At 35.0% G+C, this 16,299-nt stretch overlaps 1 protein-coding gene across 4 annotated transcripts; it reads left to right on the forward strand.

Annotated features, from left to right (window-relative positions):
- The first annotated feature begins 971 nt into the window (after positions 1-971).
- Positions 972-16,000, forward strand: LOC131064558 (uncharacterized). 4 transcript variants are annotated; one of them, XM_057998725.2, is made up of 3 exons: positions 972-1,312; positions 1,474-1,796; positions 15,537-16,000. In XM_057998725.2, the coding sequence occupies exons 2-3, from the start codon at positions 1,480-1,482 to the stop codon at positions 15,724-15,726; spliced, it is 507 nt and encodes a 168-aa protein (XP_057854708.2). In that variant the 5' UTR covers positions 972-1,312; positions 1,474-1,479; the 3' UTR covers positions 15,727-16,000. The 4 variants fall into 4 exon arrangements, 2 of the variants coding, with proteins under 2 accessions (XP_057854708.2, XP_057854707.2); XR_009358731.1 differs by having other exon boundaries at positions 973-1,796; positions 15,537-15,785; positions 15,900-16,000; XR_009358730.1 differs by having other exon boundaries at positions 974-1,796; positions 15,537-15,797; positions 15,900-16,000.
- The last annotated feature ends 299 nt before the right edge of the window (positions 16,001-16,299 follow it).

Raw genomic sequence — 16,299 nt, forward strand, 5'->3', positions numbered from 1 at the left:
CAATAGTTATACAAATACTTTACGACAATTTAATATTTCAGGTACAACAATATTGTCTTTTGTTGTAGTTTTGTACAACTTCAAATGATCACGATTCCATTTATCTTTTATAATTGCTCAATTGAATCTATCAATTTTTAGAATTTACAAATTTAAATTTAGGATTGAAACGTGTGCAATTAATAATATAATATTATTATTTATAAATATAAGTTAAATCAAATAAATGAATAAATTATGAATTGACTTCATCCTTATTCAACAACATCAACAATTTGAGAGTAGTTTATTTCTCACAAACAGGGGTGTGAAATATTCAAGATTTTTTTTTTTTTTGTTTGTTCCGGATATAGGTGATTTTGGTGTCCAAGACTTTAGCCTTTGTTTATAGTTTTTTATATTATTAGTAATGAATATTTGTTAATAAATAAATTTATATGATTATTTTAAATTAACTTATTACATCTAAGGTATTCATGGTCTACAATTGATAGGCGTTTTTAGTCATGCAAGACAATTGAAGCTATCTTAATCATCTATGCATATAAAATGCATTAGTTGTCATTGGTCAATGTGTTAGTGTGACTGTAATAATACATTTCTCATCCATCATAGCCATGCTAGGAAGATGGTTTCTCGTTACAAGGAATCATATGATATAAGAAACATGAGTTAACTAAGTAAATACCTCTATCCTTTTCTCCTCTTTCTACTTATCTCCCCATCTCCCTCTTCCTTTGCCTATAAATCTCCATCTCTATCTTTATATTCATATTCCTCACTGCCTTTCTCCACTATCTCTATATCCTTACCTCTCCCTACATCTATCTCCCTATTGCTCCATCTTTCTATACCTCTTTAATTATCTTATATTGTCACTCTACTTTCATCTCTTAACTCGATCTCATTACCCCTCTATCTCTCTCTGTCTCCCTATTAATATCATATATTGCACAAATGTAGCCAACCAATTTTATTTCTAATTGACCTTCCACACCTATTCCGCGTGACCATTGCACACCAAGGTATTTCGTTGTTTCTGTTCTGCGCGGTGGGCTGAGGTGCGCTAGGGTTTGAAGCCCGTTCCGGAATGTTCACTCCCTCGCTTTTTTTGGTCCAAAAAAATTTAGTACATCTTTACAATTACCAATTTAATTAAACTAACTTTATATACAAAGAGATTTTTATTCCAATTGAAGTGAAGTGGTGTTTTTTCCACTTCACAATTTGACTGTACTGTAACTTCTGAGAAATAGAACTTACGGGTGAGTCCGTAGTAATCTTTGTGGTAAAATCTCGCTACTCATGGCAGGTGCGTGGGTGTGTGGGCCGTTGTCTAAATTGGGCCTTTAGCCAATAAAATCTCTATTGGTTTATCTAGCATTTTTAAGCTTACTCCATTAAAGATTAACATTGTGGAGACAATTCATTCTAAAAAACGAAATCTATCTACTACCTCGTTGGATTTTACAGGAGTAAATGGAGGTAAGTACCAGTAAATCTGAATCGTTCCCAATCGACAACTTGTTGGGATGCAAGCAAAGCCAAGGAGAGGTCAGTTCTTTTGTAACACATATTGCCAACACAAGATCTACAAGCCAAGGAAGAGTAATTAGTCCCACCCCAGAAATCAAAGCCTATCCAGCTCTACACAAAAGAGCAGCATGTGAGTACCACAATTACAAGCCCCTGGGTGTGTCCTTCTGCTTTGAAGATTCTGTATTGCAGGCAATTCATGTATACAATGGCACTCATGGGTTCTCGGTATGCAAGGCTGAATTGCCTCTTGGCATCAGGTGATTAATTTTTTTCTTTTTTTTTCTTCCCTATTTCAATAAGCGTTTGTGTTTGGAAAAATATTAAAATTCAAGCCAGGTAATGATATCATTGCGTTGTATTCAATGCCTGCTCGTGTTAGAATTAGGAAAAGGTAAAAAAATCTGTTAGACATATGTTTCAGTATCTGTTGATTCGGGTTGATTAATAATTTGTTATGTTATACCCCTGACAATCTTTGAGTATGAGTGTAAATGTTTTTGGAAATAATTATGTTTACTTCGTTTGCATCAACATTTCTAATCACTGAAATAGTCCGAAATCTACCCCTGGGTTCACCACTGAAAAGCCCTAAGTTGCAGCGGGGTTTGAAAAGAACCCCTAGCATGTCTTATCTCCTGACCCCGGTCCTGGTCTTGTTGGCAAGAGTGACATTGATTGTAAAGCCAAAAGAAGAGTATCGTGGTTGTTGGCAGGACTAAAACCCAGTAACCCACGCAGATAGTTGGTGAGAGCTCCATTGCTGCTAGAAAGTCCTCCCGCATTGATATCCCCCTGCTGAAGAAGTCAATGTTGTTGACTCAAGTGGAAATAAGGATGAGTTGTACGTGCCTTCTAAAACTGAGAAGATCGTGTCGGATGGTGATGTTAGTTTGTGTAGTAGCAGGCCTTCCCTGGATTACAGTGGGAAGGAGAAGATTAAGATGGCCACTACTGCCGAAGTGAACAGAAAAGTAGCCCATCCTAAAAAAGACAAGAACAAGACTGAGAACCCTCTCAAAAGCACAACAATGAGGAGCGAAAGAAACCGGAGATGAGGAGGATGACCGATTGAGTGGAGCTGGTAAAGAAAAGATTAGCAATGTTTACAGAAAAATTAATAATAAACACTATCCTTGTACTACCTGCTACTTCAACCAAAATAATCAACGTTATGCAAGCAAGATGACTTTTCTCAAAAGAAAGATCAATTGAGTGGAGTTGGTAAAGAAAATATTAGCAATGTTTACAGAAAAATTAATAATAAACTGTTGAAACTTAGTAGCTCCGGTAAGATAAATGATTGAATAAGAGACTTCATTTATCTCTCATTCAATCATCTACCTTATCGATATAACTACAATTTAAGTATAGACCTCATGATTAAATAATGAACATGTTATAATCATTTCATATGCATAATCGATAATATTATCATGTTGTGATCAGACCGGAATTATAACTACCATAGCTATCATATGAATTAAATGTTATCATATGATAACTATAATAGTTATCATTCTAAAACACATATTATACTTCTAAAACACATATTAATACCAAATCATTTATTCGTTGATTATGTTTAACTTATCCCAATCATTTATCGGGTAACTATACATTGCCCCGATTATTAATAACTATTGGCATATGTTAAATAGCGTAACCAATAGTGATTGGTATAACACACGTTAAAGAGGAAAGACGTGACCAATGATTAACAGCACAACACATAAGTAATGTGTTTATATTAACCGAAGGGATGTCTATGCACCGATCAAGACATGTCACTGATCAAGACATGTCTTGATCGGGCATGTCTAAAAGACATGACTGATCAAGGCATGCCTTGATCGGTGAATCATAGGCTATAAGTACGTGCAAATGAAGTGCTGGATAAACATCAAAATTATTAATGTTATCTTCAACAACCTGTGACATAAGACACAGAAAATATCAGTAAGGAGAATAATAATATACATAACTTCAGACTTGAACATAAATTTGAATATCATTTACATGGTATCAGAGCCATGCTGATCGAACCTAAGGCATTCAAATTTGAGAAGTTCAAACCGAAGATATAAACATCATATTTCCCATGGCTAACGTTATCAGATTTGAGGACAGACTTGAAGGAGGCGACAATTTCTCAGCATGGAAGTTCAGAATTAAAATGATTCTAAAAGAAAACAAGGTCGAATCATTTATTAAAGTTGAATCTGAAGAACCAGAGGATGAACCTAACAAATCAACATGGGTTGAGGGAAATGAAAAAGCTATGATGATCATAGTCGATGGAGTAAGAAATCACATCATGCCAATAATAACAAAACTTGAAATTGCCTAGCAGATGTTCAAATCACTCGAAAGTGCATTTGAAATAAATAATGCAAGTAGAACCCTGGCTCTAAAAAGAGAAATAAACCAAATAAGTATGAACAAAGGGGAGTCAATCAATGCATACTTTATGCGGATATCAACCCTGAGGGATGAACTGACAACGCTTGGATATGAGATCCAGAGCAAAGAGCTAACGCTCATTGCTTTAGATGGGTTGCCTAGTACATGGGAGACATTCGTCCAATGCATCAGTGCAAGAGATAAATATCCAAAATTTGATAGGCTAAGAGCAGATTGTCTTCAAGAAGAGTCAAGGCTAAATAAGAAGGGGATCAAACAAAAGAATATAGATGAAGATCTCCATGTTTTAAATACCAACTCCAACAAGAAAAACAAGAAGAAACACTTCAAGAAGAGAAAGAACTGACATGACAAAAGATCATCTAAAAGAGACAACTCTCACATTCAATGCTTTAGGTGTGACCAATATGGACACTAGGCAGCAAGATGTCCAGATAGAATCAAACAACAAGCTACATTTGCAAAAGTTAAAAGGGAAGAATATGACTCCGAGAAGCATGTATTCTATGCTGCTCTCTCCAGTCAAGTGTCCAATAAATCTAACACCTGGATCATTGATAGTGGGTCTTCAAGGCACATCATTGGGTATAGAGAATTACTGGATTCCATGGTAGAAGAAACTGATGAGGAAGTAACCATTGGTGATGACTCTGCACATCCAGTGAAAGGCGTTAGTACCTGCACCATTAAGCTGAAGACAGGCATGTCTCTTCAACTCACTGGAGTCCTATACGTTCCTGGCATCAAGAGGAACTTAATCTCCATATCTGCACTTAAAGATGATGGGTACAGAATAATGTTCATGAATGGTAAAGTTCTAGTATAGCCACAAAACTCTTCCATCAAGAAGGCTACAACCCTAGAACATAGAAAAGGCTATTTATACGAGGTATGTACTGAATCTAACCTAGCCCTACTTCATGAGATTACAGATTCAAATGAAATTTGGCATAGAAGATTAGGTCATTTGAATTTTTGTGCTTTATGTTCAATGGAAAAATTAGTAATTGGTTTGCCTAAGTTAAAACAATACCATTCTGGTACATGTAAGGGGTGTGCCCTAGGCAAAAATACTAAGAGTTCCTTTCAGAACAGTTCTAGGAAAACAACCAATGTTTTAGAGCTAGTTCACTCTGACCTATGTGGGCCAATGTCTGTACCATCATTAGGGGGGTTCCTTTACTATGTAATATTCATTGATGACTTCTCCAGGAAGACCTGGATCTATTTTCTTAAACTTAAGGAATCGGAAGAGATTCTCAAGAGATTTAAGGAATTCAAATCCCTCTTTGAAAACTCTTCCGAAAGGAAAATAAAAACCTTAAGGATTGATAGTGGGAGGGAATACACCTCAGACATCTTTAGAGAATTTTGTAAAGCTGCTGGGATTAAGAGGGAGTTCACTGTCCCCTACAACCCCCAACAAAATGGGGTTGCTGAGAGAGAATAGAACCATTGTAGAGGCAGCCAAAGCCATGCTTCTTGACCAAAATTTAGAAACACATCTTTGGGCGGAAGCCTCCAATGCTGCTGTATACATACAAAATAGATGCCCTCACTCCCACATTGAAGATAAAATCCCTGAAGAAATTTTCACAGGTATAAAACTTGACATCACTCACTTTAGGATATTCGGGTGCCCTGTTTATATTCATATACCTAAAGAGAAAAGAACAAAACTAGAACCTTCCCCATTGGTAGATCCTACACTCTACAAATAGATGATTGAATCTTTAATGTATCTAGTCAATACTAGACCTGATATCTGTTATCCAGTAAATGCTTGAGTCAATTCATGTGTGAACCTAAGGAGATTCATCTTATGGCAGTAAAACATATAATGAGATACCTTCAAGGCACTCTCAACTATGGACTCAAGTATGGGAATATTGATTTAAATCTACACGGGTTCACTGATTCAAATTGGGTTGGAAGTGTGATTGACAGGAAAAGCACCTCAGGATGCTGCTTCAGTTTGGGTTCAGCCATGATATCTTGGATTAGCAGAAAACAGCCTTCAGTAGCTCAGAGCTCTACAAAGGCTGAATATATTGCAACTCCCATGGCTGCACGAGAAGCTGTATGGCTATGGAAGTTACTTGTGGGATTATTCGGAGGACCAATGAAGCCTACTATAATTCATTGTGACAATTAGAGTTGTATAAAACTCTCCGTAAACCCTGTGTTTCATGATAGATCCAAACACATTGAGATCCCTTATCACCATGTGAGAGATATGGTGGATAGAAATGTGATTCAGTTAGAATATATCAGTACAGGAGACCAGACAACAGACATACTGACCAAACCTCTAGCCAGAGTAAAAGTTGAACACTTCAGAAAAGGTCTTGGTATGATTGAGTTATAATCAGTTTTTTGTAATCTGTACTAACATATGAGATGTTTAATGTGTGTAAACTTCTTTTGTCGTGATATGACTTTATGGGCTCCATCCCCTTTGTACAAATCTAAAAGGTGACGATATTTTAGGCTATGAACACCTGTATTAAACATTATGAGGTGACGATCTTGTAATGTTGATATCATGCTGACTTGATATCACTCTGACTCATGGATGTGCCATGATGTGTTATGGTAGACATTATGGGACGTAATGTCAGTGCACATGCCATAACATGGATATAAGGGAATTCAACATTCCTAAGTATTTTATATCCAAGGTATCACGTGTTATGTGATACGGATATCGCGTGTTATGTGATATCTATATCATGAGATGATGTGATATATTCCTATGTCACTCATTATGTGATATTTCATGTTACGAGCATATGTAATACGATCCTTTGTATTATGTAGTCGTATAATACATTTTATTATGAGAAATATGATGCTTATTTCATGGGTCTATAATTATCTTCCCTAGCTAAGAGGGAGCGTTGAAACTTAGTAGCTTCGGTAAGATAAATGATTGAATAAGAGACTTCATTTATCTCTCATTCAATCATCTACCTTATCGATATAACTACAATTTAAGTATAGACCTCATGATTAAATAAATGAACATGTTATAATCATCTCATATGCATAATTGATAATATTAATCATGTTGTGATCAGACCGGAATTATAACTACCATAGCTATCATATGATAGCATTGATTAAATGCTATCATATGATAACTATAATAGTTATCATTCTAAAACACATATTAATACCGAATCATTTATTCGTTGATTATTTTTAACTTATCCCAACCACTTATAGGGTAACTATACATTGCCCCGATTATTAATAACTATCGGCATATGTTAAATAGCGTGACCGATAGTGATCGGTATAACACTCGTCAAAGAGGAAAGACGTGACCAATGATTAACAGCACAACACATAAGTAACATGTTTATATTAACCGAAGGGGTGTCTATGCACCGATCAAGACATGTCACCGATCAAGACATGTCTTGATCGGGCATGTCTAAAAGACATGACCGATCAAGGCATGCCTAAGGCATGTCTTGATCGGTGAATCATAGGCTATAAGTACATGCAAATGAAGTGCTGGAGAAACATCGAAATTATTAATGTTATCTTCAGCAACCTGTGACATAAGACAGAGAAAATATCAGTAAGGAGAATAATAATATACATAACTTCAGACTTGAACATAAATTTGAATATCATTTAAATAAACACTATCCTTGTACTACCTGCTACTTCAAGCATTAAATAGTCAACATTATGCAAATAAGATGGTTATTCTCAAAAGAAAGATCAAGGATTTGGAAGGATTGGTGGCCAATGTCCTCAATATAAGCTACAATGCGTGCAGAACACTGCTTCCAGCATGAGAATTCTTGAGGAAGAGTTTACCAGAACCAAAAGGAACAAGGAGAAGAAAACGTCCATTCATGGTTCCTGTAGTGACACGGATTCTTTCAAGGATGCTTCACGCCATCTCTTTGAGGAAAGGTAGGCATCTCTCAATCTTTAGGGATTTTGCCATTCTCTCTACAGGTAATTTGTATTGGGTGTGTTGGTGTTCGGTTTTGGCGACAGGTTCTTTTCTGTGTTGTGTGCTGTTTGTGTTAGTAATGATCTTTTTGATGGTCTTTTTCTTGGAGACCTATTTTGACATTTGCCATTAGGCTTTTCTAAAAGACGGGGACCCTCATTTTTGTCCTTTTATCCAATCAAAACATTTCTAATCACAATTCATTTCTCGAAATAGTGTAATTATTCTTTTTCATATTATACCCATGTTTAGTTATAGGTTAAACTTAATTTCTGACATTTTAATTCTTTTTTTCCATGTTGTACCCTTGTTTGGCTATCATGATTTTCTCAGTATAATTATCTTCTTTTTTTCATGTTATTAACCATGTATGGTTATTTGTTGGTTTTGCGTAATTTAACTTTTTTTTTTCATGTTATACTAATGTCTATTGATTTGGGTACAACCTTTTTTAGTCTTCTTACTATACCTGTGTATAATTGAGTTGTAAGGTATTCTTAATACAAGGAGAACTAGTTCCAATCGGGAATATTGCGTGCCAGAATTCAAGCTAACAACTTTCTATTTTGAATATGTAGTCAGTATGAGCTTGGAAATTTTATGTGTTGTACCCATTGTATTGTTGAGTAGTTTGTAGGTGTTGCTTAGAACAATGAGATTTAATGAGAAGTAGGGGTGACTTATTACAAAGAGACCCGGTTCCAATCTGATAGACATAATCCCAACTAATTATCTACTCTTTTGCTTTGGTTAAACTTACAAGACAAATGTACATATGTAGGTTGTGTAGTAAGTAGTTGATTATTTTGATGAGATACCGTGATTAGCAGGGGTTGCTTATTATAACTAGATCAAAGTAGGTGATTAATTTTAATGAGATACTGTGATTAGCAGGGGTTGCTTATTATAACTAGATCCTTTTTGAATCTGGTGAAGATTTGCTTGATAAATCACTATGAAAGATCTATTCTGTTGTTTGTGTACTCACTATGATGAGCTCTGGTTAAAATCTTGTATTTATTATACCCATATAATGTTGGTAACTGGGAGATGTTTACATGACGACAAGACCTAGTCATAAGTAAGGGATGCTTATTACAAGAGGCACAATTCTAAGCTTCTGGACATGTCTATCAAAATCTAATGAAAGATCTTCTATGTAGAATATGTGTGTAACTAGTTTGAATTCCAGTTAAAATTATATCTATCATACCTATGTACTGTTGAATGGTAATAAGGGGGTGCTTATTGTAACAATATTTACATGTAAGTATTGGGTGTTTATTACTACTAGATCTAGTTCCAATGTTGAAACCGTGAATGCACAGTCATTCTTCTCCTTCTTGTATAAATCAAACCCATAATGGAAATGAAGGAATGTCAATTGCTTTGCAATATCTGATATTGAAGAAGTAGTTGTTAAACAATATGAAACGTGAGTTTACACAATAATTCCTTTTCTTATATGGTGCATGTGGTTGGCGATGGAGTGTTGATAATTGAACTGGCTAAAATGAAGGTTGTTCTGATCTGGCCCAAGCCTTCCAATGTGATGGAGACTAGGAACTTAATGTGTGCAATTTTGTATTCAAGGAATTTCATAAAATCTTTCTCGCTATAGCAGTGCTTTTACATTCTATTATGGCAGGTGGTAAGTCTTTTACTTGGCTAAGAAATAATAGATGCATTTGTTTAATGGAAGCATAATATCACGAAAACACCATTGCCTAACTTACACTAATCATTTGAGGTCGAAATGGATATAATTATGGTGGCTCTCCTATTAGGAGGAGGTAAGCCCAAATACTATCATTTAGAATTATTTCATGGAATATTTTTGAAATATTGCACATATGATAAGGAATTATATGCTCTTGTTCAAGTGGTGAAAAAGTAGAAGGATTATTTAATGGTTAAAGAAACCATTATTTATGCAGATCACCAACCTCTCCAATGTTTGTAATTCCAGTCGGAACTTCAGCAAACACATTATTAAAATTGGATTGGTTTCTAGTGACAATTTCATTTAGCTATTAAATGCAAAAAAGGTCTAACTGACAAGTTGGCAAGAGGAATATGTAGAAGAATATGAGCATGATACAAATCTCAGGGAAGCATTCGGCAGTCAAGAACTCAAAAATTGCAAGTTTTGAGTGTAAAGAGGATTACTATTTCTGATAGGGAATGCTATATAAGTTGGGTAAGTTTTGTGTGCCTAAGGAGGGAAGGATTCGATTGATAAGAGAAGATCGTAGTTCAAAAGTTGCAGATCATTTTGGTTTGACAAAGATGGTAGCAGATTTGCAAAGGTGCGTCTGTTGGACAACATGCAAGTCAACATTGCATAATATACAATGGGATGTGTATCATGTAAACAACTAAGTCTAGCAATAAAAAGTTGGGTTCAATGTCACTGCCAGTTTGTTCTAGTCCATGGGAATACATTTCTATGGATTTTGTAAGAGGGCTACTTTTTTCAAAGAAAGGACATTGGTTGGTTGCTTGTTGTTGTAAACTGGTTTAGCAAAATGTACATACTCATTTCTTGTAAGAAAACAATTAAAGGGAAACAATGCAGCAAAGTTATTTCTCACTAATGTTTGGATTCACTTTTGATTTACTATGTTCCATCATTTCAAATGGGAATTCCTAATTTTCTGGTAGTTTGTAGACTGCATTATGGGAAAAGATGGACAGTAAATTGAAGAGGCCCATAACTTTCCATCCACAAATAGATAGATGGACAAACTGAGGTGGTTAGCAGGGCATTAGTACCTTTACATCTCTTTACAGTGTATAACAGGATAATTCTTGGGATGTGAATTTTTGACATATCCAACATTCTTATAACAAGGCAGTTCATTCTTATAGTAACAAATTTCCTTTTGAAACAGGTTTTGATCACTTACCCCCAAGTCTTTTTGTTGTTATGATAGGACAACCACAAAAGAAGCAAGAAATGGTGGACTCAAAAGTTTACAAAGCTGACAAATTCATTGAGAAGATAAGGCAAATACACTTCCAAGTGCAAATGAGGTTAAAACAGTCTCAATTAAAGTATGCAACAAGACACAACCAGCATTGTGTTTAGCATTAGTTCCATGTTGAGAAGAGAGTATCGCTCTACTTGAAAAATGAAAAACTAAAGGTAAATCTAAAGAAGTTTAAGCCACTTAGCTATTGTCTATTTGAGATTATAGAACAAGTGGACAAGAATGCTTTTAAATTAGATTTGTCTTCTTATATGAAGATTTATTTTGTTCCAAATCTTGAGTATGTCTCTTTGAGCATTCTAGGCTAGATGGAGAAGTCCTTTTGTTACCTTCCATTAAGGATCTTGCTGTAAATAGCCAACAGGAGCTGGACAGAGGCATTTTACAAGAGAAGGAAGAGAGCACTAAGAAAAGTGCAAAAAAAGCTGGCAAGTTGGGTTGAAAGGACAATTGTGAAGCAAAGCTTAGTCTTATCCCAAGGAAGAAATGGGGAAGAAATTTCCTCACCTTATGAGTTCCTAAGTTTCTGGGGAAGGTGATCTGATTTGGATCACAAAGTATGCTAAGTAAGGTCCTATTTTGAAGAAGATCAAAATGCAAGTTGGAAAATAGGTACTAACAATCATTTTGCTCTAAGTCGGTATTGGTTGCAATAACCAATGATCTCTTAAAGGTTTTTGTGAAATATGTCAGAACAATTACATTTTTGACATTTGAGTAATGCGGTTGTTTCATTTTTGCTAACTACATAATGCAGCTGTTTAGTCAGATGAGAACAAACAGCTAGAGAAACACCTACAAACAATGTCTCTTCCCTTTTTAAGTCATTCCAACTTCCTTGTGAAGCTTCTAGAAGTGTGTAAATGCTTGATATCCTTAAGGGGTTATCGTATTGAGGTTGGTTGAATGAGATTTGGATTGCTAATAGACTTGAGTGTGTTAGAGAGCTGGAGTGTGAAGTGTGAATGGGACGTGTTGTAAGTTGTAGAACTCGCTTTGGTGTCAGGGCATGTTTTTTATGTAAAGAATGTCCATACGTAGAGGCCTGAAGAAGGTAATAAAGTGGTAATAGCTGAAGGAGATAGTAGCATGAGGAGGAATTCCTTCTTCGTCTAAAGTTTTCTTCCTATCTGGGTTTCTCAAAGTCAAATGTGGTTTAATGCATTGTTGTTTGTGTTTTTTTTCACTTGTTTGTTATTTGTGTTTTTTTTCTTTCTAAGCAGTGCACTTGACTCTGCAAATCCAAGTACATAATGACTGTTTTCAATAATGATGTAACCTCTGATTGTCAAATTATCAAGAAAAACTATGTTCCATGATGTTTCAAGGACAGGGATGGGGATGGCAGGGGATGATGGCATATGTATAAATGGAAACTCTTAGAAGAAGAAAAATGGAGAAACAAACACGTGAATATGTCTTTCAATTCTAGGGAGATGACCGTGGTAGATGAGAAATTATTGAAGCCTGTTGATTTTATTGCATTTTTAACAACATAAACATTATAGGACAACCATGAATAATTTATATACTAAGTTCATATAAACGAGTTTCAAACTATGGAAGGACTGAGGAAGTTGGGAATGAATTAGAACTTTTGAATGATAGACAGCGGTTTTTTAAATGGATTTTTCAACCTATAATTTTCAAAAAGATTTTGAGCAAAGTTTCTAGTAATATGACATAAAATGCAAAACTTTCATTAGAAAATGAAAATAGAGGTGGTAGATAGTCTTCAGAAAAGATTCCTTGGTGCAAGGAATACTTCATATAGTATCAAGAAATCTGAGGGTGATCTGACTAGCTGTTATGAGAAAAGAATGAGATGGGTGATGAACTGGTAATAAAGGGTCGGTATCAAAAGTGAAAATATTGGCAACTTTCAAATGAATCAGAATTATAACTCAGAGAATTAGCATAAGCAACATAATCGTTCTGTAGTAAGAGTTTCCATTTAATGGCCTACATCAAGAAGGCACTTGGGCAAAGAAGAATATATTCAGGGACTTTTACTCATATAACAACTGGTCCAGCAAAATAATGACAACAGAATGTTTGAACTTTCAACATTATTGTAGCTGCACCTTACTCAAAAATCAAAATTCAAGTAAAAAATTAACTTTATGAAACAATGTTGGGATCCAAGAGATCATAATTGCAGAAAAGTCAAGTTTAATATTTTTTTTATAATACTGACATTAAACATTTTGTTCTTTGAAAAATTAAAATAGTGGAAGTGTGTTTGTAAAGCTGGTAAATAAATTATGAGTAAATAGAGTATAAGTTATTAAGTAAGCTATGAATCTGTGTTAGTTGCTATGCATGGTAATAGATGTCATAGATAAATTATCAAGTTGGACCTCTCACAATGCTCTATAGCTATAAAATTGATTGGTAGGTTGATGTAGAGAGACTCTCCCTCTCAATCCACACACATACAAACTAAAATTATCATGAATTAAAATGCTGCAAATCAGCAAACAACTTGGAATAGTAAGTTTCAAACAAGAAATTTCTTCTATTCAAATTCAAGGAGCCATTAAACTTAAGAGGTAGACAACTTAAGTCTTTAGGCTAGGAGTCACTTAAGTTGCATAAAATGATGTGCCCGCAACTTAAGAATGGAATAAAATACAAGCCAAACACTCCAGCACTTACCCAATAGTGCTCTACGTCCTCTTCCTCAAGGGTAATCCAAGGAAAGGACAGCTAATGCACCATTAAGCTTCATTGCTTGAGTTGGGGACATCACAAGCGATGAGCCTTAAAGATTAAAAATGTTTGCAAAAGGCTTATATATGCACTATGATTGGAATCAGAATAATCTGGTTGATCCTGGTCCACAATTGTTGAATTTTGCAGAAGCATGGTGCCATTTGATGCATATTAAAAAGCTCTAGGGGGTCCTGGCCCACAAGTGTTAGTTTTGTACAAGTTTGGTACCATACAATGCACGCTAAAAAGCTTTTGGTGGTCCTGGTCCATGAGTGTTGAGTATTCTAGAAATCTAATGCCATAGGATGTGCAGTAAAGAGCATTTCCTCAAGGTTTAATATTTAACTTATTCTACGTGCTGATTTGGTTAAAAAAGTATTGAAGGGACTCAGCAGGCTATGCAGCATAGATTGCATTTTCAAAAATATTTTATCTATTCCGCTGGTTACATGGTAAAAGACAAGTGAAGTTATTGATCAAGATTTTAAACTGAGTTACCCAATTGAGAACTTATTCCCAAAAAACCAGTCTAATATAATGGTACTCCTTGCAAAGTGTGCGAACAGATGTCGAGTCCTGCCTGATCTGGGCTAAACCAGAAAGAACACATATCAAGGTGGAGACTTGAAGGAAGATGGCTTGAAGAGGAACCTCATTTGAAAATGATGATAGATCAAGGCATGACCTGAGATCTTAAATAGAGTTTAGACCACCCAAGGAAAATACAAATGGGGCATTGACAAATGGTTCCAATCTGCAAGCATGTTGAAACTTTTGAGTGTGTAACGGTAGTTTAAAATTTTAAATATAAAACTTTAATGTTCCATGATTTATCTTAACTCGGTTAATTTTACGTGGCTGATTTGTTGTATTAAGTCATTCCCAATGTACAAGGCGTGTGTATGATTGCATACAAGTAAGTACACAAAAGTGGGGTTGCTCTGTTCAAACCAGTTCAACTCTTTTAGATTGCTGTTAAGCTTTTTGTACAAAATATGTTTTACTTTTACATTATTTGTGTGGAAGTGAAACTACCAGTCTTTATGAATCTCTATATTTTTAAGGAAATATTTGAGAATTCAGGTTTTCTTGATGACCATAGTATGTTGTATGCTATGTAAAATATCAAAACACCCTATAATGCATGCACTTAATTTGTCAAGAGGAGGGACTTTACTGTCTTTCTGGTTTTTCTGCTAGTATCAGCAAATATTTTGCAAAGGCATGAATTGTCATGATTGTCAGAATTTGTGATATACGCAACAAATCTTTTAAGACCTAATGCCTATGAGTTAATCCAAAGCTAGGAAAATTAATAAAGAATTTCTATTTTCAATATACTGGATCATAAATACAAAGACAATTTTACAAGTAAGTAGACCTTTTGGTTTCATGAATCAAAAGATGACATGTCCAAGAAATAAGAGTTGAAGTCCCAATCATCCTTAATTAGGAAGGGAGTTAACTCACTCTAACCACCATGATAGATGGATTGTAATTTAACCTATGCTAATAAGTGTTAATCATGTGCATAAATTGAGGCACTTGACTCATTAACACAACTACCTAAGTGTGCTTAACATATAATGTAATTATTTTGGCCTGGTGCACTAACATGAACCTAGATAATATTTAATTGCTTTAACAATGATTTCTGATTTACATTTGTGGGACAAATAAATAAATAATGAGATAGAAAGAAACGTTGCTAAATGTAATCAAAGATTTTTGTTCTATTTAGTTGAATGAATTGCAAGATAGATACTAAATTATTCAAAATGTAAGAAGGTCCACATAAAAGGAAGACTAAGTCACAATAGTTTTTTCTTAATATTCTTATGTACAAAACACATGTTTCCAACTATTAACATTTTTAATTGGTTTGATTTCAGATTGAATATGGATGGGCAAGAGATTGTGACTATTTTAGGTGAGCCCGATGGTAAAATGGGTGGTGCCCATGGAGGGCCGATTTCCTTGGCCTACAAGGATAAAGGTCTGCAAATCAACTTTATCGGATCTGACTGGGAGGATAGGCATAATAGAATTGATAACATCACCATACACCAACCATTGGAATAAACTGCTTTGAGTATGTGTTTTCTTAACGAATTTCAGCAAGGCAACTCTCTCATCAATAGGTACCTGAACAGGTGATCCACTAATATGTGTCTGTTTATTTTGAAAAATGGATCACTTGTTTTGAATGGAACAATACTGTTTTTATGGCTTTCATTTTTATAATTTTTGTTCAGTGTAAAAGGCAAAGCATTTGGGTGGATGGCAGTCGAGTACTCAAATAAACCAGAGGCAGTGGAAGATATTACAGGTTCTGTTACTCTATTTTTTAGCCACATTTGACAGTGTATTATTCTGAATGAACCTTGGCTTTTTGTTGTATTTGGCAGCCAGGATTAGGCCTGACAGGGTCTCTTCAATATTATTCTGGAAAAAATAGTAGAAAACAAAAATCAACTTAGATACCTTGACTAAAGAGTTCCATGCACTTTGCTCGGCAAGCTGCAAAGTCAGATGACTTGTACCTTGATATAACTTAGCAAAGCCAAATAGAAGGTTATAGATCATGCTCTGGAAAATATTTTGGGAACAAATCAGCAAACAAAGAACTGAAAACTATTCAACATTTCAGAAAAA

The sequence above is a fragment of the Cryptomeria japonica genome, chromosome 8 (genome assembly GCF_030272615.1).
Source record: "Cryptomeria japonica chromosome 8, Sugi_1.0, whole genome shotgun sequence".
NCBI classification, from domain to species: Eukaryota; Viridiplantae; Streptophyta; class Pinopsida; order Cupressales; family Cupressaceae; genus Cryptomeria; species Cryptomeria japonica.